The sequence below is a fragment of the Mandrillus leucophaeus genome, unplaced genomic scaffold, assembly GCF_000951045.1.
Source record: "Mandrillus leucophaeus isolate KB7577 unplaced genomic scaffold, Mleu.le_1.0 Scaffold193, whole genome shotgun sequence".
Classification (NCBI taxonomy): Eukaryota; Metazoa; Chordata; class Mammalia; order Primates; family Cercopithecidae; genus Mandrillus; species Mandrillus leucophaeus.
The window spans coordinates 3029543-3053971 of NW_012101954.1; the positions used below are offsets into that span (position 1 = coordinate 3029543).

The following is a 24429-nucleotide window of genomic DNA, read 5'->3' on the forward strand; positions in this document are numbered from 1 at the left end:
TTTTTTTCTTTTGAGACAGGGTTTCACTCCCATCTCTCACACCAGAGTGCAGTGGTGCAATGTCAGTTCACTGCAACCTCCATCCTCCAGGCTCCAGCAGTTCTCCTGCCTTAGCCTCCGTAGCAGCTGGGACTACAGGCACATGCCACTGCACTTAGCTAATTTTTGCATTTTTTGTAGAGATGGGGTTTCACCATGTTTCCCAGGCTGATCTTGAACTGGGCATGAGCTGTCACGCCTGGCTATACGTATATTTTATTTCATGTGAAAGTCAGTATAGCAAAAATGTTAGTAACCCTACTAAAGTTAACCAACTCGCTAAATGAACTATTACATAGGCCTCTTCCTTTAAAGGCCTCTGGATGACCTTAGATCCTGCTGATCTTACTTATTATTTATTTTTTTGAGACGGAATCTCGCTCTGTTGCCCAGGCTGGAGTGCAGTGGCGCCATCTCTGCTCACTGCAACCTCTGCCTCCCAGGTTCAAGCGATTCTTCTACCTCAGCCCTCCCTAGTGGCTGGGATCACAGGCATTTGCCACCACACACCCAGCTACTTTTTACTATTTTTAGTAGAGATGGGGTTTCACCATGTTGGTCGTCCTGGTCTCAGACTCCTGACCTCAAATGATCTCACCTCGGCCTCCCAAAGTGCTGGGATTACAAGGGTGAGCCACTGCGCCTGGTCCCTGCTGAGCATTTACTGCCCATGCTGTTCTGTTCCTTCATTTCAGTTTTGTGCTTACCAAGGATTAGTAGATACATCTTGAATTTGTTTATGCTGGTTGTACAGTCACATGTTGCTTAACAGTGGAGATACATTCTGAGAAGTATGTTGTTAGGTGATCTTGTGGTTGTGCGAACATCTCACTTACACAAACCTATATGGTATAGCCTACTGCACACTTATGCTATATGGTACATAGCCTGTTGCTCCTAGGCCACAACTCTATAGAGCATGTTATGATACTGAATGCTGTAGGTGATTGTAATAAATGGTAAATATTTGTGTATCTAAACAGAAAAGGTGCAGTTAAACTACAGTATTACAGTCTGACGGGATCACTGTTGTATATGACGCCAGTCATTGACCTAAATTTTCTTATGTGGTGCATGATACTTTTTACTTTGCATTTAAATTAAATAGCAAGTCAGTAGGTGAAATGATTGTGAGAGGTTGTTTCAGTGAAAACTAAGTTGAATGCTTTAGGAAGACTAAATAACAGCTAGCATGTATAGTACCGCCTAAGAATCTAGAACTTGTTCTGATTCCGTTGTGTTAGTTTGTGTAATTCTCACAACTCCTGAGGTACACATGCTTATCCCTATTTGCTAGATGAGAAAATTGAGGCACAAGGAGAGTAAATGGTAGAATTGGGATTCAAACAGTGGCAGTTTGACTCCAGGATTGATAAAGATCTTGTGAAAAGTTGCTGTCAAATTAATGGGTAGGAGGAAACTTAGCCAGGTGCTGGCTGATGCTTGTAATACCAGCACTTTGGGAGGCTGAGGCTGGCAGATATTTGAGGCCAGGAGTTTGAGACCAGCCTGGCCAACACGGTGAAACCCTGTGTCTACTAAAAATACAAAAACTAGCTGGATGTGGTGGCGCATTCCTGTAATCCCAGCTACTAGGGAGGCTGAGGCTGGCAGATCACTTGAGGCCAGGAGTTCGAGACCAGCCTGGCCAACGTGGTGAAACCCTGTGTCTACTAAAAATACAAAAATTAACTTGATGTGGTGGTGTACTCCTGTAATCCCAGCTACTAGGGAGGCTAAGGCAGAGACGCTTGAACCTGGGAGGCAGAAGTTGCAGTGAGCTGAGATCGCACCACTCCACTTCAGCCTGGGCAACACAGTGAGACTCTGTCCCCCCAACCCCTGCCCAAGAAAAAATCAACAACAAAAAAAAGAGAAACTAATGTATATGAGACTGGGGAAAATAGTAAAAATCTTGCATAATTCTGTAGTTTGCTTCTTTTTAAACACTTTGCATTTTAAAGAAACAATTAAAATCACAGTGCATTGTGGATGTGACTGATGCCAGACACACATTCTGCTGTGAAAGACCATGACTACATCAAAAGATTCTAGTTAAAATGTTGCCCTGAAGTAATAATGCTCATGGGGATAGTATAAGAAACAAACGCACAAAGGTAGGTAGATGGGAGGTACTGGAGGCCTCAGAACTTCACCTTTGTGCAGTTTGCCCTCCATTGCCACACATGAACTTTGGATTTGGCCACAGGTTTTGAAGATTTGTGCTTTGCTTCAAGTTTGTGTTTTTTGTTCGAAACTTAGTTCCCAGACAGGTTTTGCATGAGAATCACTTGGAGAATTTTAAAAGCCAAGCTCCCTGTCTGATTGGATTTAGGAGCCATGTAGTAGGTTTGAGGAATTGTCCAAAGCTCTGGTGGATCTGTGGCATAGCTAGGCTTGAGAACTGTTGTGTTTATCTGCCCTCTGGGGAAATAGTTCTTGAGTGTTGACAATCTTGAGACGAGTCTGGCTCTGTTGCCTGGGCTGGAGTGCAATGGCGCGATCTCGGCTCACTGCAACCTCCGCCTCCCGGGTTCAAGCGATTCTCCTGCCTCAGTCTCCAGAGTAGCTGGGACCACAGGTGCCTTCCCCGACTCCTGGCTGATTTTTTGTATTTTTAGTAGAGACGTGGTTTCACTATGTTGGCCAGGCTGGTCTCGAACTCCTGACCTCGTGATCCGCCGACCTCGTGATCCACCCTCCTCAGCCTCCCAAAGTGCTGGGATTATAGGCGTGAGCCAGTGGCACTGGGCCCTGACAAACTAAAATGGTTAGTGTGTCTTCCATTTAGATGCAGGTTGACGTTCAAATAGAGGCAATATATGACTGGTAAATTGTAATTTCAAAGGAAAGCAGTAATGGGTCAAACTCTTGCACAGTTCTCTTTCTTTCCCTTGCTTAAAAAAAAGTCTATTCCCTCTGAATCTAGCTCTATATAGATGTTCAAATCCTTAAGTTTACTTGCTAAAAATCACCTGAGGTGCTTGTTCAACATATTCCCAGGCTTCTTGCTTGAAAGTTAAAAAATTCACCGTTCTAGGGTTGTGTCCAAGAATCTGTATGTTGAACAGCAACCTCAGTTGATTCTTGTACTGAGGCAAGTTTGGGAATAAGGTCAGTGTGGGACAGGGTTTCGATCTTTTGTGTTCTGTTCTGCTGCTTTTTTAGCTGTAGAATCTTGGGCAGGAGCATCTGAGCCTGTTTCTTCATCTTTTAAAACAGAGTAAGAGTAGTACTTGTCTCTTAGGGAAGGAAGTTCAAATTAAATAAAATGATGCTTCTAGGCAGTGGTCTTTAACTAGTGGCAGGTTTGTCCCCTTCCATTACCCTGGACATTTTTGCTTGTCACACTGGGGATGGGGGTGCTACTGGCCTCTAGTGGGTAGAGGCCAGAGATGCTACCAAACATCCAAGAGTGGGTATGAGACAGCTCCCCACAATAACAAATTATCCAGCCTCACGCATCTATAATGCCACCACTAGGCTCTGCACGTTGGTTCACACCTGTAACCCCAGCACTTTGGGAGGCGGAGGTGGGATCCCTTGAGCCAGGAGTTCAAGACCAGTCTAGGCAATTTAGGGAGATGCCATTTCTACAAAAAATGTAAAAATTAGCCGGGCATGGCAGCACATACCTATAGTCCCAGCTATTTGGAGGGCTGAGGTGGGAGGATTGCTTGAGTCCAAGAGGTTGAGGCTGCAGTGACCTGTGATGGCATTACTTGCACTCCATCCTGAGCAAGACCCTGTCTCCAAAAAACAAACAAACAAAAAAAACCTATGATTGAGAAACCGTGCTTGCCATGGTGAATGTTGGTTGTTAGTAAGAAAGTTGAGGCCTTTTGTGGTTTCTTCTCTGGCCTGATCCAGGAACCCCTCTTACTCCCATGACGTTATGGGCATACATTTCACATTTATTATTGGGATTGGTAATCAGATCTTTTAATCTCCTTTGAACTTTGGGAGTTGCTGAAAGCACCATATATTTTATAAAAGTCTAAAGTTTATAACCTAAACATTAGCTAACTAAGACAAGACTCACAGGGCTGAAAGGAACTCTTGGTCAAATTGGTCCATCTGTCCGTCCTTAGGGCTGTAATGGGTGTAAATATGTTGCCTGAGGTGGTTAAGTATTCTTTTGTTAGTGAATTCTGGGGAGAACTCCCCTTGTAACTGCTTTCACAGCTTGGTTATTTACAAAGACTTTCGTTTTTACCTGAATAGAAAGCTTCCTTTGTCTTTTGTATGTTAGCGCATTGCCAGATCCTGATTAGGTAGGTATTTGTGAAGTGCTTTATCTAATTTGTACCTTATCTAGGCTTCTTGGTAGAATACGTGTTTCTCTAATGTATGCCTGGGTGCTAATAGTTTGGTGCTATGGAAACTACTCATATTTGGTTATTGGGGAGCAGAAGTAGTGTGCATGAAGAGGCTAAGGTGATGCCTGCCTGGCTTCAGCTGTGAATTTTAGAAATATACTTATTAAAGGTAAATTTTTTTTTCTCTCTTTACCGCTGGATTTCTTAATCTTGGAGGTACTTGATGGAATTTAGCCTTTTTATCCCTTGAAATTATAAGCAGCATTTTGTGTGCACTTTTTCTTATACATGTACCTTTTTCTGCTGTCAAAAGATAAAATTTCAACAAATTGAGTATAAAGATCTAATTGGATTTTATTGTTGATTAACAAATTAGGTAGCACCCCATCTATAAAAAAATAGGTGCCCATTGGGCATGGCGGAACAGTCGGTTTTTATAAGGTTGAGCAGGAACAGGGAAACAACTTAGTCCAAAAATGTGGGTTGTTTAACATCAGGTTACTTGAGGTTAATTTGCTTGTAAGGGTTAAAGCAGAGGGAACTTCTTATGCCAACTCAAACTGCCTGTTTAGGGATTTGGGTATCTTCTCTCCTGAAGGTAAAGTAAACAGTTTAGAAGTTTAACATGAGTGACTCCATTTTGGTTTGGTCTGTCTAGGGTCTAGGAGCTCAGTCCAAATTAGTGGCCTTCCATAGATTCTGTTTAACACTGGAAGGAGGGTCCATAGTGTGTGTGTTAGGGTGACTACTGAGAGCACTTATGAATCCTGGGGAGGGCCTGCACCTTAGAACTGATCAGTTCTAAATGTTACAAACAGACCTCTTTTCTCAGAAATTAAGAATTCGGAAAAGTTCAAAGGATATAATTAAAGGTTTTTTTTTTGTTTGTTTGTTTTTTTGTTTTTTTTTTTTTGAGATAGAGTCTTGCTCTGTCGCCCAGGCTGGAGTGCAGTGGCGTGATCTCGGCTCACTGCAAGCGCCGCCTCCCAGGTTCTGGTGATTCTTCTGCCCACCTCCCGAGTAACTGGGACTATAGCTGGGACTACAGGCGCTCGCCACCATGCCCAGCTAATTTTTTGTATTTTCAGTAGAGACGGGGTTTCACCGTGTTAGCCAGGACGGTCTCATCTGCCCTCGTGATATGCTGGCCTCGGCCTACCAAAGTGCTGGGATTACAGGAGCCAGCCACCATACCCGGACTAATAAAGTTTTAAAATAAAAAAGTTGGACATAGCTAGGGTCACTTTTATGATTTTGGCGTAAAATAGCTAGAAAAATAAAAATGCGACATACCTCCCTAACAATTTGCCCACAAGGAAATTCCTTGTGGACAAAGAACTCAAAGGCATCCCTCTGTTCACCTGAGACAAATGCATATGTGATTGCTTCCTCTGCCCTGTTGTTTTGCTAAGCCAGACTGATACATAAATGACTATTCCTCTACTCTGTTCTCACATGAAAGGCTAATCAAGAGACTTAAAGGAATGCAACCGTTTGTGTATTATCTACCTATGACCTGGAAGCCTCCTCCCCTGCTTCAACTTGTCCAGCCTTTCCAGACCAAACCAGTGTGCATCTTACACATATTGATTGATGTCTCATGTCTCCCTAAAATGTGTAAAAACCAAGCTGTGCCCCATCACCCTGGGCACATGTCAGGACCTCCTGAGGATGTGTCATGGGCATGTCCTTAACCTTGGCAAAATAAACTTTCTAAATTGATTGAGTTCTGTCTCAGATACTTTTGGGCTCACAATATTTACAGACCTAATTCAGCCCTAATCTAGCCGCTGCATTTAGTTGCATAGTGTGAATATTTCACGTTTTACTTTTGCATTTTCATAAATGGGTATATGGATTATTTAGGTTTTTTTGTGAGCAGAGCTCTGAATATTTATTTGCCTCGTCCTGTACAAGTTTGATAATTTGTCTATGTTACATGCCCACAAATTGAATTGCAGGATTCATACACTTTATTTTTTTGAATTGGAGTCTCAACCTGTTGCTCAGGCTGGAATGCAATGGTGCGACCTCAGTTCACTGCAACCTCCGCCTCCCAAGTTAAAGTGATTCTCCTGCCTCAGCCTCCCGAGTAACTGGGACTATAGGCGTGTACAACCATGCCCAGCTAATTTTTGTATTTTTAGTAGAGACAGGGTTTCACCATGTGGTCCAGGATGGTCTCAGTCTCCTGACCTCGTGATCTGACCGCCTTGGCCTCCCAAATTGCTGGGATTACAGGCATGAGCCACTGTGCCCGGCTGATTCATATACATTTTAAAGGTTACTGGTTATTCTTACCATTATTTAATACTATGAGACTTTAATTTCTGCAAAACAGATGAGTGCAAAATAGCCAGTTATAATGTTTCCCAAATTAACAGAGGTTTAGTTATTTTAAAAATGAGTTTATTGGCCATTTCAGTTTCTTCTCTGTAATTGCATATTCATTTTCTTTGCGCAGTTTTTGGTTGGATTTTTGATATGTAGTTCTTCATATGTTGTGTATCTATATCCTTTGTTATGTGTACATTGAAATTTTATTTCCCAGTCTGTTGTCTTTTAACCTGGTTTATAGTAATAATCTTATTCTGAAGAAGCACAGGACTTGAACTAAAGGTGGAGATTTTAAAGAACTACATCCAGTATTCTTTACCAATTGGAAATGTGTGGCCGGGTGCGGTGGCTCATGCCTGTAATCCTAGCACTTTGGGAGGCTGAGGCGGGTGGATTACCTGAGGTCCAGAGTTCAAGACCAGCCTGGCCAACATGGTGAAACCCTGTCTTTACTAAAATACAAAAAAATTAGCCAGATGCAGTAGTGCGTGCCTGTAATCCCAGCTACTCTGGAGACTGAGGTAGGAGAATCCCTTGAACCCGGGAGGTGGAGGTTAAAGTGAGCTGGGATCACTCCACTGCACTCCAGCCTGGGCTACAGAGTGAGACTTGGCCTCAAAAAAAAAAAAAAAAAAAGTGTGAATAATTAGTCTTCTTTGCTTTTCCATCTTCTTAAGACACATATAAGTGACTGAGAAGGAATAGTTACACAATAACTTTGGTTTAATAATCAGTTCAACTGAAGAATGTATGTAAATAAGGTCAGTGATACCTAACGCTGATAGTTGATAGTGTGGATTGCATAATTCAGACTGTGGGGTGACACACACATACACTCTTGGGCTTTGTCTTTATAGGTAAGGATTGGAAGAATTTTTGCATATGCCTGACACATAAGTGCTCCATATATATTAGCTATTGTATCACCTGTAGGAAGTTAGCCTGGAAGTAAGTTTTATAGAATTCCAGCGTAGATTGCTTTGTGTTTTTTTTTTTTGCCAGATTTTGCTTTCACCAACAAAAACACTAAGCTCTGCCAAGCAATTTTCGGCCATTTTGTAAGTTAGGAAAATAAACACTAAAGTGAAATGGCGGCTTTTAGGCGGGGCTCCCACGGACTTGCTCCTTTTAAGTGGAATGTTGCTGTGCTGCCCTCTTGTGGCCATTTGGGAAAAGGCGATTAAAAAATGGAACAGTAACTTAATGGCTCTCGTTTCAAAGCCCAGTTGCAAGAAGGTTAATCACTCCATTTTTACCTACTTCAGAAAGTATTTTGAAGAGATACCAATACCTTTTTGTCCACAAGTAAAAGGAAGTGGTAAACCTTTTTCTCATCAGCATTTATTTTTGATTGGAATCTGAATTCCCAGTTTTGACTTGTTCTTTTATCTGTGTATTGTATTTTCCTTTTAATTATTTGTTAAGTAAAAAATTATAAAAGTTGTTTGCAATTTAGATGTTGAATAATTTTCAGATAGTTGTTTTTCATGAAGATTCTATATATATGTTGGATAGTCATTCCTGAAAATCCAATGTTTAATTGCCCTGTAACAAGTAAGCCATTGGTAGTCAGCTAATTTTATTACTTTGTTGTTTAGGTGAAAGCTTAAAGGACTCCACCCACTAATTCAGTTTGACCCTTTCTATTAGTCTTGTGGGCTTTCTGCCTCCTGTACTAAACCAGCACTAAAGGTACAGCTTAGTACTAATAGTATTTACTGTTATATTTATTAGGTATTAATGGCAATTCATAGTCTTTTAGGAAATGTCTTGTTTTTTTAAGGGAATAATTCGAATATATATATACACACACACATATATACACACACACATATACATATATATATATATTTTTTTTGAGATAGAGTTTGGCTATTGATGCCTGGGCTGGAGTGCAGTGGTGTGATCTCAGCTCACTGCAGCCTCCACCTCCTGAGTTCAAGTAATTCTCCTGCCTCAGCCTCCGAAGTAGCTGGTATTACAGGTGCATGCCACCACACCTGGCTAATTGTTTGTATTTTTAGTAGAGACTGGGTTTCACCATCTTGGCCAGGTGAGTCTTGAACTCCTGACTTCAGGTGTTCCACCGGCCGCGGCCTCCCAAAGTGCTGGGATTGCAGGCTTGGCCCATAATTACACTATTTTTTTTTTTTTTTGAGATGGAATCTGGCTCTGTTGCCCAGGCTGGAGTGGAGTGGCGCGATCTTATTTTCCATTTCCAGTTTATTTAGTGATTTCTCCTCTTATGAGAAGTATGAAAATTAAGTAATGCCTTTATTAAGACTTTTTTTTCTGCCTTGAAGCAGTTCCCCTACTTAGTATTTGTATTCAGTCTTACATCTGATTTTCTGGTTTCAAAAGCAGTATAGAAATACTTCTTTTTTTTTTTTTTTTTTTGGAGATGGAGTCTTGCTTTGTTGCCCAGGCTGGAGTGCCATGGCGCGATCTCGGCTCACTGCAACCTCTGCCTCCCGGGTTCAAGCGATTCTCCTGCCTCATCCTCCTGAGTAGCTGGGACTACAGGTGCACTACCATGCCCAGCTAATTTTTTGTATTTGTAGTAGAGATGGGGTTTCACCGTGTTAGCCAAGATAGTCTCCATCTCCTGACCTTGTGATCCTCCCGTCTTGGCCTCCCAAAGTGCTGGGATTACAGGCGTGAGCTACCACGCCTGGCCTAAGAACACTTTTTTAAAACACTCATTCAAATCTTTGCTTGTTTTGTATAGGGTGGGGTGTACTTGCAGCCCTTGCTTTGGATTTAACTCTTATGGTTAGACATATTTTAGACAGTTGACTAGTTTAGACATTAAAAATACTTAAGGTATATATTGAAGTGCAGTGAATTCACTATTAAGCTTCACTACTAAGTTTCAGTCATAAAATGTCACCAGTATCATTCCCTGAGGGCATCTGCCTCCATCAACCCCTAAAGGTAAATATGGTTGTGAACTTGGTGTTTATCTTTTGTTGGGTTTGATTTTCATTGTTGTTATTTTTGAAATTACACAGGTAATCCATGGAGCTCACAAATGTACTTCAAATAACCCATCCCCAACAGAATGAACCAGTGTTAGCAATGTGGTGATTAAAATGCATTTATACACATAGATATGTGCTGACAAAAATACGGCTTTTTTTTTTTTTTTCCCCAGAAGGTATTGTATGCATTGTTAAATTTCTAGGAATCACTCTCCTACACAAACTCAGAAACACATAGCTACACAAGAAGATATGTGGAAAGATATTTATGGGTACAGTCAACAGTTTCGAAATACAGATACTCTACTCAGAAATACAGAAATACGGAAAATGTATCAAGGATATTTGCAACTTATTGATTAAGTGAAAAATCTGAAAAGAACCTAAATGTACCATTAATAGGGGAATGTTATATAAAATGTAGTGAATTTAGAGTATAAACCAGTTCAAAGGGAATGAGATAGGCATCTGTATAGACACATCCTGATGCGGACATTGGCATTCCATTGCATCCCATCTGCAGTGCTTCCCGCTTTTCAGCACAGAACAGTAAACATTTCTAGTTGGACTGTTCTAGTTATCTTCAGTAAACTAATGCTGCCTTTTGTGGGTCTTTAGTTGGTAAAGATTTTCAGTCTTTTTGTTGCCGTTGGAGTTTTTTGTTTCCTAGGAGTGTATAGACCTGTTGTCCTGTGACAGTTTTATTGGTGGTGATTGCCAAAACATGATTCTATTCTTAAACTTTCGTCTGGAGTTAAACATTGTAGTAGTTGAAAAACTAAATATGTTATTTCAGAGGGGAGGCAAATTGTACATTCTAGCGAATGAATGTACAATTGAATCCTCCTCTAATATACCAGGCACAGAGAACATCAAAGGAGATGTGCTTAGTTTGCAAGTTTATTGGGGAGGTTGACAAGCGGCCAGATTACTTTGTAGTATGGGACAAGTGGAGGCAAGGGAGTGTAGATGTTAACAGCTGCTGGAGCTTTGGAGTGAGTCTTTCTAGGACAGCATGTGTGTCATTGCTAAAAGTATGGCTAGCCAGCAGGGCATGGTAATTGAAGCTCAGATTTGAGATGTGGCTGCCTGTTTTCCATCTCGGTGGTGGTAACTGCTATGACATATGTCAGTATTGTGGAAGTATCTGATAGGTATTGAGCTTAGGATAGGAGACCAAACGATGTTTTCCAGGAGAAGGTGATACCTGAGGCCTCAAAATTAGAGAGGTATTTAGTTTGCTGTGTCGGCAGTGGGTGCAGGAGCTAGAGGGGAGCAATGCTAGGTCTGGAGTCTGGAGCAGTGGGAGTGAGGGAAGAAATGATTAAGTAATGTGCTTTGAGAAATTGTCAGAGGCCAAGTTTTATAGGGCATGCTGAAATTGGATGTTTTCAGTGACCCGAAGACCTGGATGCCTGGGAAGTGAACAAGCCTTCAGCTGCCTTTGCTATGGGCATATAATTTCCAGGTACTGCCTTGCCTAAGATCCCTTTCAAGTAGACTGCCCTTTCTATTAAATAAATCCCTTCCTTACTTATGAGGAAATTCTGGAGCTGTCTCTGTACCTGTCTGTCCATGAGCAAATAGTGGAGGCAAAACTAATAAATTCCAACTAGTGTCATGGATTGTGGGGTGACGACTCACTAATGGGTGTTAGCTGGGGAGAATTTCGTGTTAGAAGGGGAATCTCAGCTTGGGTGTGATATGCTCACATTTCCTCTGTTTGGGTAGTGCTTTGGCATTTATAGGGCACTGCTTTCATAGCTGGCATTAGATGCTCTCTTGACACTACTAGTAGATGTCACATAGGTTGATACAGGTTAAAAGATGACACAGGCCTGAGGTGATCTAGGACTGAAATGGAAACTGCGATGCCAGAGCCCACACCTTTTAAGTGATCCTGTCACTATCCAGCTCTCCTCTTTTCTTTTTTCTTTCCTGATGTCAACCTGCCTGGTCACAGGTATAAAATAAGTGACTCAGATGCTTTGGTCACCTGGACTAGTCAGCTTGGACTGTGCAAAGGGTTAAAGAGTCAGTAATTATAATGAGGTCTTGAAACTGTTGAGTCACTTGTGACAGGGATGCCTGTTTTGGGGCCTTGTATAACAGGGATAAGAGTTAAGTTTTCTGAGTCTCTAATCTTTTGGACCCCTAGAGTAAAATAGAAATGAGCTTTAGATCCACACTTGGATTGGAATCCTGGCCCCCTCACCCTCTTCCTCAATTTCTAGTTTTGTCCATTGACCAAGTTGTATAAAAGATGTCAGTTTTTTTCGTCCTTCATATGGTGATAATAATGTCTAATAGTATTATTCTTGGGAATAAGCAAAATAATATATATACACACACACATACATATATACACATATATACATATGTAAAGTACTTAGCCTAGTGTCTGATACCTATTAGGTGATCAGCAAGTTATATGGTTTTTCTCATCTTTCCCCCCTTCCCAGTGTTGGGAACCTCCCCCCGACCCCTGCTCTCCCATTTTTTTCTCATTGCTTCCTCATGGTAACTGAAAGGCCTCCATATTGTAATGTGCTGTGGATCGCATGGTGTTATTTGATTCAGTCCTAGTTTGCAGTGTACTGCCCTGTGCACCTCTAGAAGATGCAGTGATGGTAAATATAGAGCTTCCCTTTACCCTTTCAGGTTTTGTGCCATGTGTCTTATCTCCTGGCTTCTGAACTCAGGGACTTTTCTGTTAATGTTACTGTAGGTTCTGCGTTTTTCCTTGCCCCCCTCAGAGCAAAGATAGGTAGTTTTCAAGCAGAAGAGTAGAGTGGACAGTCCACCTCTTGGTGTAGAGTCCATCCATTTGAGGTCTTTTTGCTTCAGAGTATCTTCCCCTCTACCAGCATGCCCCTCAGTTGCTTTTTCACCATTAGAGGAAGATGAGGATATTGCTTTCTCTGTACTTGAGGTTGATACTCTATCACCCCTCAGTCTCTGTGGTTTCTGGTTTGTTCCTTTAGATGTCATCTACCTGCTTAGATTGCTGCTCCCTACGGGATGTTTGGAATGAAGAAAGGAAGGGAGATGTGTGGAGGCCGATAGCAGTCTTTATTGGGTTGGGTGTTCTCATTAGCATCAGAGTGCCCTTTTTGTTTACTTGTTTCTGTTAAGTCTACCACTCTGGATCTCACTGCAGATTATAAGGCAAGGCCTCTGGATTGAGGTTAATGTGTATAAATTTTTACAAACCACCCCAGATGAATCTCATTTGCACCTATTAGTGAGAACCGCTGATTGGATAATTGCAACCAGTTTGCATTCTTCCTCTTTGGGTAAGATGCTTTGTTTTTGTTTTGTTTTGTTTTTTGGAGACAGAGTCTCACTGTGACACCCAGGCTGGAGTACAGTGGCAAATCATGGCTCACTGCAGCCTTGACTTCCTAGGCTCAAATGATCCTCCCACCTGAGTCTTCTGAGTAGCTGGGACCACAGGCACGCACCATCATACCCAGCTAATTTAAACATTTTCTTGAAGAGATGGGGTTTGCATATTGTCCAGGCTGATCTCGAACTCCTGGGCTCAAGCAATCTTCCTGCCTAGGCTTCCCAAAGTGTTGGGATTATAGGTGTGAGCCACTGTGTCCAGCTTGGTTGTTTTTTTTTTTTTTTGTGGAGACCAAGTCTCTCTCTGTCTCTAGGCTGGAGTATAGTGGCGCGATCTTGGCTCACTGTGTCCTTTGCCTCCTGGGTTCAAGCGATCCTCCTGCCTCAGTCTCCGGAGTAGCTGAGACTACAGGTGTGTGCAGCCACAGCCAGCTAATTTTTGTGTTTTCAGTAAGACAGGGTTTCACCATGTGGTCCAGGATGCTCTGGATCTCCTGACCTCTGATCTGCCTGCCTTGGCCTCCCAAAGTGCTGGGATTACAGGCATGAGCCGCCATGCCCAGCCTGCTTGGTTTGGTATTGTTCTGTGTTTTGTTTTTTTCTTGTTGAGAGGGGAATGATACTTAATACATAAGACTTAGTGGATTCATATCTATCTGGTTTCAAATCATACTATGTTAACTAGATGTGAGAGTTAACTTAAATACTTAAGAGCCTCAGTTCAGCCTCATTTGAATGAAGGGGACAGTAATATCCATGTTGAGAGTGTCTGTCAAGAGTCTGTCCATAGAAATCACCTGCTCTGTAGTATCATGTAAGCATTCAGGAAATGGTAGCTATTGGGGATTTTGAGAATGGTAGCAATAACATTACTTGGAATGTAAAAGTATAAATGTGAATTTGAAGATTTTGGTCTTATATTATCAGCATTACTATCTGTAAATGTTTTACCATGAGAATTTTTTTTTTTAAAGCAGATTCGTGTGGCGGTTCTTAAATATTTTTAAATCTCTCTCTCTCTCTCTCAAAATAAGTCACTCAGCCTCTGAAGAAGCTTCGGGTTCAGACTCAGGCAGTCAGTCGGAAAGTGAGCAGGGAAGTGATCCAGGAAGTGGACATGGCAGCGAGTCGAATAGCAGTTCTGAATCTTCTGAGAGTCAGTCGGAATCTGAGAGCGAATCAGCAGGTTCTAAATCCCAGCCAGTCCTCCCAGAAGCCAAAGAGAAGCCAGCTTCTAAGAAGGAACGGATAGCTGATGTGAAGAAGGTATCTACTTTGCCCTACAGTACAAATGTGTTGCTAGCCTAGGACAAGCTAGCAGACCTTTATTGCTTATGAAAACTCATTAGTATATCTTGATAATGAAACCTACAGCCATTTTTTCTAGTAATATACAGTAGGATATCTGAGGATACAAATGAAGACTTCTTTCTGCTCTATTAAGGAAAATAAATTACCTGAACCATCCAATTATAGGGAGGAGAGACAAATTTTTATATGCTTGGTTTTTAACTTTATTTATTTATTTTTGAGACAGAATCTTGCTCTATTGCCCAGCCTGGAGTACAGTGGCACGATCTTGGCTCACTGCAACCTCCGCCTCCCAGGTTCAAGTGATTTCCTGCCTCAGCCACCCAAGTAGTTGAGATTACAGGTGTCCGCCACCATGCCTGGCTAATTTTTGTATTTTTAGCAGAGACTGGGTTTCACCATGTTGGCCAGTCTGGTCTTGAACTTCTGACCTCAGGTGATCCACCTGCCTCGCGCCTCCCAAAGTGCTGGGATTATGGACCTGAGCTACCACGCTCAGCTTAAAATATACTTTTAAGGTTAAAGTGAGCAGTTCCAAAGTTAATAATGTGTAGTTACAGATTGGATGGACCTACAAGCCAGTCACAATGATTGGAGTATGCCTTTGATAATCATTATCCTAAAATGAGAACTTCTAAGGAAGGCTCTTGGTTTTCTGTGTATACATCCTTTTCACATGTTAGCTCCCTGCCCTCCTCCAAAAGCTTATTACTCATGTAAGAGTACTCAGTAGTGAGTAACTCCACATGGTAGATTTTTCATGGAAGAGTTGACTTAGATATCAGCTCTCAAAAGGGCAAATAAGAGCACAAGATAATTTTAGGATGTAAATATTACAATATATGCTGTAATAAAGTCACAGTAGTTGTGCTAGAATGCCTGTCTGATGTCTTGGAGTGATAAAACTGGTTGATGTAGTAACACTGAAATGATTTAGCCCTCCCGGTTAATAAGGGCTCCATGAAAACCCATGTTGAGTAAAACTTTCATAGCTCTAGCAGAGGTCAGGGGTGGGCCTGGGTAGACAGGCTAGAGTAAAGCGCTCCTTCCCTCCTTCCTTTCTCTGCCAGGTTTTTTCAGAGTGTTTTATGTTTACTGCTTCTTCCTGTATTTCCCACCACTTGGTTATTCCTAACTCCTTCTGGTTGGACCTTTTGTCCTTTAACTCCAAGGTGATGCTAAGGCCATTATAGAATCTGTGGACTTGGGATTACGTGATTACACTGGATTCTAGTTGTAAAATGCCTGTTCCTGGGCCATCTTCTTTTCTTTTGAAGCCTTGATTTTCTTCAGCTTACTTCATCATTTTTATGTTGTTGTTGTTGTTGTTGTTGTTAAAGTCATTGTTGATAATGTCCTTTCTTAGTGACATTTGGATCATTTTTCATAAAGATGAAACAGGGTCTTGCTCTGTCACCCAGGCTGGAGTACAGTGGTGCAATCACAGCTCACTGCAGCCTCGATCTCCTGGGTTCAAGTGATCCTCCCACCTCAGCCTCCCAAGTAGCTGGGACTACAGGCACGTACTAACACACCTGGCTAATTTTAAAAATTTTCTGTAGAGACAGAATCTCCCTATGTAGCCCAGGCTGGTCTTGAGCTTCTGGACTCAAGCCATGCTTCCGTCTAGACCTCCCAGGGTGCTGGGATTACATGCCTGGCCCTACCCTTTTAAATGCAAACATTTCACAAGTCTCAGTTAGTGGCTGCTTTTGTGCATGTTCTGAGCCTTACTTTTCCAAATATTCTCATGATGTTAGCTGTCACCTGTGATTTGATAACCCATATTTCTCATCTCAGCTTTCACTACTTGCTTAATTTCTGTTATACCTTTTCATGTCAGTGTTCCACAATCCATTCAATTCCTTTTGCTGCTATGTGATTCTGTTAAAAGAATACAGAATGTACTTAGTAGTAGTTATCTCTGGGTAAGAAAGTGAAAATGATTTTTCTCCTCAACTAATCTGTCCTTTAAATTTTTTAAATAACTGGTGAGGATTGTTGCATATCTTTCTTTCTTTTTTTTTTTTTTTGAGACGGAGTCTTGCTCTGTCGCCCAGCCTGGAGTGCAGTGGCCGGATCTCAGCTCACTGCAAGCTCCGCCTCCCGGGTTCACGCCATTCTTCTGGCTCAGCCTCCCGAGTAGCTGGAATTACAGGCACCCGCCACCTCGCCCGGCTAGTTTTTTTGTAGGAGACGGGGTTTCACGGTGTTAGCCAGGCTGGTCTCGATCTCCTGACCTCATGATCCGCCCGTCTCGGCCTCCCAAAGTGCTGGGATTACAGGCTTGAGCTACCGCGCCCGGCCTGCAGATCTTAAAGGTTGTTACAGGTCTACAAAAATCAGGTCTTAAAGGCAAAGGACTCATTACTGCTACAGAATAAAAATAGATGTATTAGAGAAAGGGTGGCAGTGGTTCTCATTCTGAGAACTTCTAGCTAAGTGTTAGCAATGCCTCATCTGCATTTATCTGGGATGTTACATGACCGCGGAACTTAAAGAAAAATAAAAATTCCTGATTCTAATTAAATAATTAGACTTAATGGGGGCTTTGCTTCTTGTATTTTCAGTTTCACAGGTGGGTTAGTGCAGTCAAGACTGAAACTCAAAGCAGTAGGGAATTTAAAATTTATCAGTAAATACTTTGTCTTTAGTGGAAGCAGCTGCTGTCTCACCTTGCTGTATTATTCAGCTGTATGTTTATATTTTAATGATGGGTAAGCGGTATACCATGTAGATTTATAGCTATTAAGTAATGAAGACATTGTTAAACTAATATTTCCTAGAGTAATATGCCTATTTTCAAAATAAATAAAACTAGCAAAACAACCCTTTTGATATTTGGTTACTTGAATTCTTTTCCATTGCAATAAATGTTTGATAATAATAATGGGGGTCAAGAAAAAAGATTAATGTGTGGTCTCTTAATTTTACAGATGTGGGAAGAATATCCTGATGTTTATGGGGTCAGGCGGTCAAATCGAAGCAGACAAGAACCATCACGATTTAATATTAAGGAAGAGGTAAGGAAAAAATGTTTTAAGGGCATGCATTTAAACTCCCTATCTTCATTCTTTCTGACTAATGGTATGTGTTACCATTAAAAAGACTGAACTTCAGGCATGGGGGTTAAGTGACTCTAATATGAGCTATCTATGAACAGATACAGTAAGGCAAGAAGTTAATAATCAAATAAAAGAATCTAACCAGAAAGATCATATAATAGTGATTTTTTTAGTAGAGTATTATACAGAATTGACCTCAAAATTATTTATTTTTTAGGTTGTTTCTCATAATGAAAATTGATTATATAGCGAGAAGTTTACTTTTTTAAGCCCCTAACTTTCTAAATCTCCTAGATTTTTATTAAATGGGTAACTTGTTTGGTAAACAAACAGCAATAGAAATAGTTTTGGATTTATTCTTGAAAGAGGAGGGAGTGCTTAATTAATGTATCTACTTTTATTTAACTTATTAAATTTGGTTTCCTTGCTCATTTTTAGTGTGAGATATAATGAGTTTCAAACATACTTAATTGTGAGAGATTGAATAGATTGGTGATTTTAAAATTGGTATTCTATACCAGGCTTGGTTGTCTATAGAATCAGACTTCTTTCACCTTTCTCATTTTGTGTAATGTTTTTGTGGATTCTTATTCTGAATTAGATTTATAGACTAGATTCTGAAGAGAGGTTCTTTTGTCTCAATGAAATGTCCCCTTTCTGCTTTCTTAGGAGGACTTTGCTAGTCTTAGCTATATAACGAACTTCTGATGAAAGTTAAATATTGATAGCCACAGGTCAGTGAGTTGGGTGTGGGTTTTTAAATAAATGTACCTTAAAAATCTAATTTATCCTAACATCTGCATTACATTTGTGGTTTTATTTTGAGTGACCTCTGAGCTGGTTTGCCTTTGCTTTTGTTTCCCATAGTGTCTAGCACTAGGTTACTGAGCCATGTTTGTTAAAACCAATCACATAGTTGTAGAAATCTTTTCCTCTTTTATGTATTAATTAACACATTCTCTGTAGGGTACAAGATTAACAGCAATAGGAGTAGTTTGCTATTTTCCCTAATTTTGGAGAGAAAGAGCTATTGAAATGTCTGTGACTGTAAACTTTCCTTGGTCTAGTGCTGTTAGAGCACTGTTGGCTCGTGAGTGAACATACTCTTAAATGAGTCTAAAATGAATACTTCAGTAGTTGGTGCCTTTATGGCACACTGACTAAATGTTGTGGCATTTTTATTTGATATTCTAAATCTGCAGTATCCAGTATGGTCTCCACTACTCACATGTGACTTTTAAAGTTCACATTAGTTAAAAATTCCATTTCTCAGTCACATCAGTCACATTTTAAGTGCTCAGTAGTCACATGTGGCTGACGGGTACTGTATTGGACATTGTAGATATGGGACATTTACATCGTTACAGAAAGTTATTGGATATTGCTGTTCTAGAAGTCAAGCTGAGATAAATATTTCCTGACTTTAGAGATAAGTCAGTAATAGCAGAAAGATATTAATTTTCAAATCAAAAGAAGAGGGAGTTCTACCAAGCAAGTACTTAGGTTTCTTTCTGTCTAAAAGCTCATATTGAATAATGGTATATTGAGTAGATTGTTGATCCAGGAGATAGTGTTGTCCCTAAGAACTGTGAATTAAAGTCTGTAATCATTTTTCCCCCCTCACACACTGAAGGCAAGTAGCGGGTCTGAGAGTGGGAGCCCAAAAAGAAGAGGCCAGAGGCAGCTGAAAAAACAGTAAGTCTTTCATGGGGGAAATTATTCAATCTAGTAGTTTCAAACTTGTCAGCATTTCTAGGACTGCCTTCATTGTGTCTTTAGTCTACTCCAGGTCCTTTAGTCTGCTCCTGTCTCTCTTACTAGCTCGGGTGACTATCTACCCTGACCTGTTGCAATAGCAGCAGCAGCATTGGAAACCCAGGATTCTCAGTTTAACATATGGAAGGAGTCCACGTATACTCGGGCTGTTATTTGGGATCAATCTCAGCTTCTTCCATTGGATTAACCCAATTAGCCCATTGATTTTTTTCAGACAAATATGTATAAATAACAAGTACAGAGGTATTTGGTATTGTAGTAAGCAAGGAACAAATGTAGATTTGCCATTTTTATGGCAGAATTATATTGGCTGAACATCCATTTTGGTAAGAAATTACATGTTGTTGTTTCTGTATAATTTTAATATTGCAGTTCATAAGCCAGAAAAATTTAATTTGTGGACTTAATGTGAAGTTTCTTTATAACATAGATTTATATGTTCATTATGTTTTAATTTAAAAAGTTCTTATTTATATGATGAAATTATTTGATTTTTTTTGAGAAATAATTTTTAAAGTCATTTTTTGGAGAGGGTGTGACTCCTGTTGACAATCTGAGTTCTATAGCTTCTCTTGAAAATGTAGGTATTCAAAACTTTGTATACCAGTTCAGGGTTCTCATGTTAAACAACTGTCCATGGCTTCTATTAAGAGCTCTAGGTACATATTCTGTGTTGGAAAATATTATTAATCTTTAGTAAGTGGCCTAAGGCAAGTCATTTGAGATTTTAAAACCCATTTCCTCATCTCCAAAAAAAAGTAATACTGTCTCCCCAACAGGATTATTAGAAACTATGCTAAGATTTTGTGACATTAAGTAAATGTAGGGTATTACAGAGCCTTACAGAAAAGTCAAGTACTTAATATTGCCCTGCTAGAGTGCATTCAGTTTTCATTTGTATTTTGGAGAAATGGTAACTGTAAGCAAACTGTACTTGTCATCTTAGAAGGCTTTTGTTCTATCCCAGTCTCATGGTCTGGTTGGGAGACTATTATCTGCTTACTGGTCTCATGGCCTTTTGAGTATCTTTCCTGAAATGTCCACCTTGATTACACCCTGGGAAATCCACACATGTAATCATTACTTCACTATCTGGCTACATTCCTTTGGTCTCTTGACTGCAAGTTAAATGGTGCTGTGCTTGAATTCTTGACTTCCTATTTTAATGGCCTTATTTGTGTGTGCAGAAGCCAGCGTTTTTTTCAGTCACTGTATAATACATTGCACTTACTCTGGTTACTGGCTCATATTCTTGTCAGCCTTTTTTTTTTTTGGAGACAGGGTCTCACTCTGTTGCTCAGGCTGGAGTGCAGTGGCTTGATCTCAGCTCACTGCACCCTTGGCCTCCTGGACTTAATTGACCCACCTAAGCCACCCGAGTAGCTGGGACTACAGGCATGTGCTATCATGCCCAGCTGAGTTTTTAAAAATTTATTGTAGAGATGGGGTCTCAGCTATGTTTCTCAGGCTGGTTTCAAACTCCTGAGCTCAAGCAGTCCTCCAGCCTTGGTCTCCTGGGATTACAGGTGTGAGCCAGTGTGCTCTACCACTTAACAGTCTTAAGAATTCCCCAAATTTGCCAACCTTCAGTAGCATGTATGGACCTTTCTTTTCCTGAGTAGAACTTCTTAGTTCCTTGCAGAGTGGGATCTGTCTTCTTTCTCATATTGCTTCCCTACCCTAGGGCTCTTCCATAGGAACTGCCTTGGGCTGAGGTAGGAAGTTCCCCTCATGTTCGTGTGTTTGAACACTGGGCTAGTCTTCCTTTCTGCTATTCTCTGGCCAGCTGGTGAGTATTGTGGATTTACAGAGAGCTCTTCCCCTGAGTCACCAGTTGAGATTCCTGAAAGATTAATTAGAGGAGGTCTTGTAGCTGCTAACACTCAAGTTGCAAGGCACAGCACTTTAGGAGTCTTCCATGATCCAAGCTGAGCAAGTGTAACATAACCTAATGTGTGGGCCCATGCATTTCAGAATTGAGAGAGACTCGCTCAGAGAGTGAAAGGTTTGAAATATTGGCACAAAGAAACGCTTTTCTGAAACCCTTCAGATTTTATTCACACATTTTAGAGTTTTTAAGAAGGGACAATTTTGTAAAATTGGTTTAAAAAAATTAATTCCAGGCCGGGCGCGGTGGCTCAAGCCTGTAATCCCAGCACTTTGGGAGGCCGAGACAGGCGGATCACGAGGTCAGGAGATCGAGACCATCCTGGCGAACACAGTGAAACCCCGTCTCTACTAAAAAAAAAAAATACAAAAAACTAGCCGGGCGAGGTAGTGGGCGCCTGTAGTCCCAGCTACTCAGGAGGCTGAGGCAGGAGAATGGCGTAAACCTGGGAGGCGGAGCTTGCAATGAGCTGAGATCTGGCCACTGCACTCCAGCCTGGGCTACAGAGCGAGACTCCATCTCAAAAAAAAAAAAAAAAAAAAAAAAAATTCCAAACTTTAGGAAAGTTGCAAGAATGAAAGTGCAGTACAAAGGACACCGTGTATACTTTACCCAGATTTTTTTTTTTTTGCTTCATTTTTGCTTCATTTGCTTTATTGTTGTGGGTGCTATTTATTTAAGAGAGAGGGTCTTGCTCTGTCGCCTAGGCTGAGTGCAGTGGTGCAGTCTTGGCTCTCAGCAGCCTCAATCTCCTGAGCTTAAGTGATCCTTCTACCTCAGCCTCCCAAGTAGCTGGTACAACAGGCGTGGGCCACCATGCCTGATTTTTGTATTTTTGTAGACATAGAGGTCTCACTGTGTTGCCCTGGCTAGTCTCAAAGTCCTGGCCTCAAGTTATCCTCTGACCTTGCTCTCCCAAAGTGTTGAGATTAGCAGACGTGAGCCACTGCACCCAGACTGTATGTTTGTATATATATACACATAATGTTTTTTATTAACTATTTGAGACTAAAATTCATAGAATTTTACCTTCTACCCCTTTCCCTTAAATATGTAAGGTATATTTCTTAAAAATAAGAAAATTCTCTTTTATAAGCACAGTACAGTACAGTTTCAACTTAGGTTTAAAACATTGCTGATGTACTTTTTTTTTTTTTTTTTTTTGAGACAGAGTCTGGCTCTGTCGCCAGGCTGGAGTACAGTGGCGTGATCTCAGCTCACTGCAACCTCTGCCTCCTGGGTTCATGCCGTTCTCCTGCCTCAGCCTCCCGAGTAGCTGGGACTGTAGGCATGTGCCACCATGTCCAGCTAATTTTTTGTATTTTTCATAGAGATAAGGTTTCACCATGTCGGCCAGGGTGGTCTCGATCTCTTGACCTCGTGATCAGCCTACCTTGGCCTCCCAAAGTGCTGGAATTGCAGGCTCGAGCCACCGTACCCGGTTACTGATATACTTTTGTCTAATTCATATTCCAGTTTTGTCAGTTGACCCAGTAAAGTCTTTCATAATATTTTTCCATCTCTACTACAGGATTTAGTTTAGGGTCAGTTACTGCAATTAGTTGCATGTCTGGTCTCTTCTTTTTTTTTTTTTTTTTTGATTATTATTATACTTTTAAGTTCTAGGGTGCATGTACACAGCGTCCAGGTTTGCTACATATGTATACATGTGCCATGTTGGTGTGCTGCACCCATTAACTCGTCATTTACATTAGGTATATCTCCTAATGCTATCCTTCCCTGCTCCTCCTACCCCACGACAGGCCCCGGTGTGTGATGTTCCCCACCCCATTTCCAACTGTTCTCATTGTTCAATTCCCACCTATGAGTGAGAGCATGCGGTGTTTGGTTTTCTGTTCTTGCGATAGTTTGCTGAGAATGATGGTTTCCAGCTTCATCCATGACCTTGCAAAGGACATGTCTGGTTTCTTTAATTGGGAGCACTTTCACAGCCTTCTTTTGCTTTTAGGATATTGATGTTTTTGAAGAATGCCGTCTTGCAAGGGGCTGTGTTCTTTGGAGAATTATAAAGAGACCAGTTACCCCGTCATGATGTGTATTAGGTTTTTTTGTTTTGGGATGGACTCTCACTCTGTCGCCCAGGCTGGAGTGCAGTGGCGCAATCTCAGCTCACTGCAACCTCCGCCTCCTGTACTCAAGTGATTCTCCTGCCTCAGCCTCCCGAGTAGCTAGGATTACAGGCATGCACCACTGTGCCCAGCTGATTTTTGTATTTTCAGTAGAGATGGGGTTTTACCATGTTGGCCAGGCTGGTCTTGAACTCCTGACCTCAGGTGATCCACCTGCCTCGGCCTCCCTAAGTGCTGGGATTACAAGATGAGCCACTGCGCCCAGCCTTTTTTTTTTTTTTTTTTCAATTAAAGAGACAGGGTTTTACTCTATTGGTGCAGATGTGTGGTCATAGCTCACTGCAACCTTGAACTACTGGGCTCAAGTGATCCTCTTGCTTCAGTCTCCCCAGTAGTTGGGACTACAGGCATGTACCACCACATCCAGCTGTATTCATATTTTTAAAGCTTGGAAGAAGTTATATAGCACAATGTACCTGCACAATGTTTAAAATTTTTAAAGATTAGTTGGCATCGTTTAATTGAGAGACGGTGCATAACAATCTGTGTTTTTAGCTTCTTTTGAGAAAATTTGGTAATGCTGGCTCATGTAACAGTGACGGACCAAGAGTTCTCCATTTTGTTCTCATCTGGCCCCTGTGAGTATCTTGAGATTGTATCTCTGACTTAGAGTCATACAAACAAAACATTGAATTTTATTTAACCAACTCGTGCTGTTTTGATTGAACTCTTTTTTTCGTGCATTACCTGTTAATGTTATCCAAATTTGCTCAATGTTGTATAAGATTTTTGTTGACTCCTCGTCCTGATGGTTTTGTTTTGTTGTTGTTTTTGAGACAGCATTTTATTCTTACTAGGTGGGAGTGAAGTGCAGTGGCACATTCACAGCTCCCTGCAGCTTTGACCTCCTGGGCTCAAGTGATTCTCCCACCTTAACCTCCTGAGTAGTTGGGACTAGTAGGTGCATACCACCACACAAGGCTAATTTGTTAATTTTTTGTAAAGACTGGGTCTCACTCTGATGTCCAGGCTGGTCTTGAACTCCTTGGTTCAAGCCATCCTCCCACCATGGCCTTCCAAAGTGCTGGGATTACAGGCATGAGCCCCTGTGCCTGGCCCTTTTCCAATGTTTTGAATTGGAGATTGTCACATATCTGTAACACAGTGGAAGGGAATCACTGTTAGCCTCAGATTTCCTGTGATCATTGGAATTTTTATGAAAGGCATCCTTTCTTGGGGAAATCTACTGAAGATTGAAGAAACAAAAGTAGCTAC

General features: G+C 41.1%; 1 protein-coding gene across 2 annotated transcripts in view; it reads left to right on the forward strand.

Annotated features, from left to right (window-relative positions):
• The window catches only part of CHD2 (chromodomain helicase DNA binding protein 2), a 148903-nt gene that overhangs the window by 12022 nt on the left and 112452 nt on the right, over positions 1 to 24429 (forward strand). For both annotated transcript variants that reach the window (XM_011978381.1, XM_011978382.1), the window contains 3 exons: positions 14059 to 14290; positions 17272 to 17358; positions 19034 to 19095. In XM_011978381.1, the coding sequence (XP_011833771.1) occupies positions 14059 to 14290; positions 17272 to 17358; positions 19034 to 19095 (381 nt within the window). The remainder of the gene's footprint in view (positions 1 to 14058; positions 14291 to 17271; positions 17359 to 19033; positions 19096 to 24429) is intronic.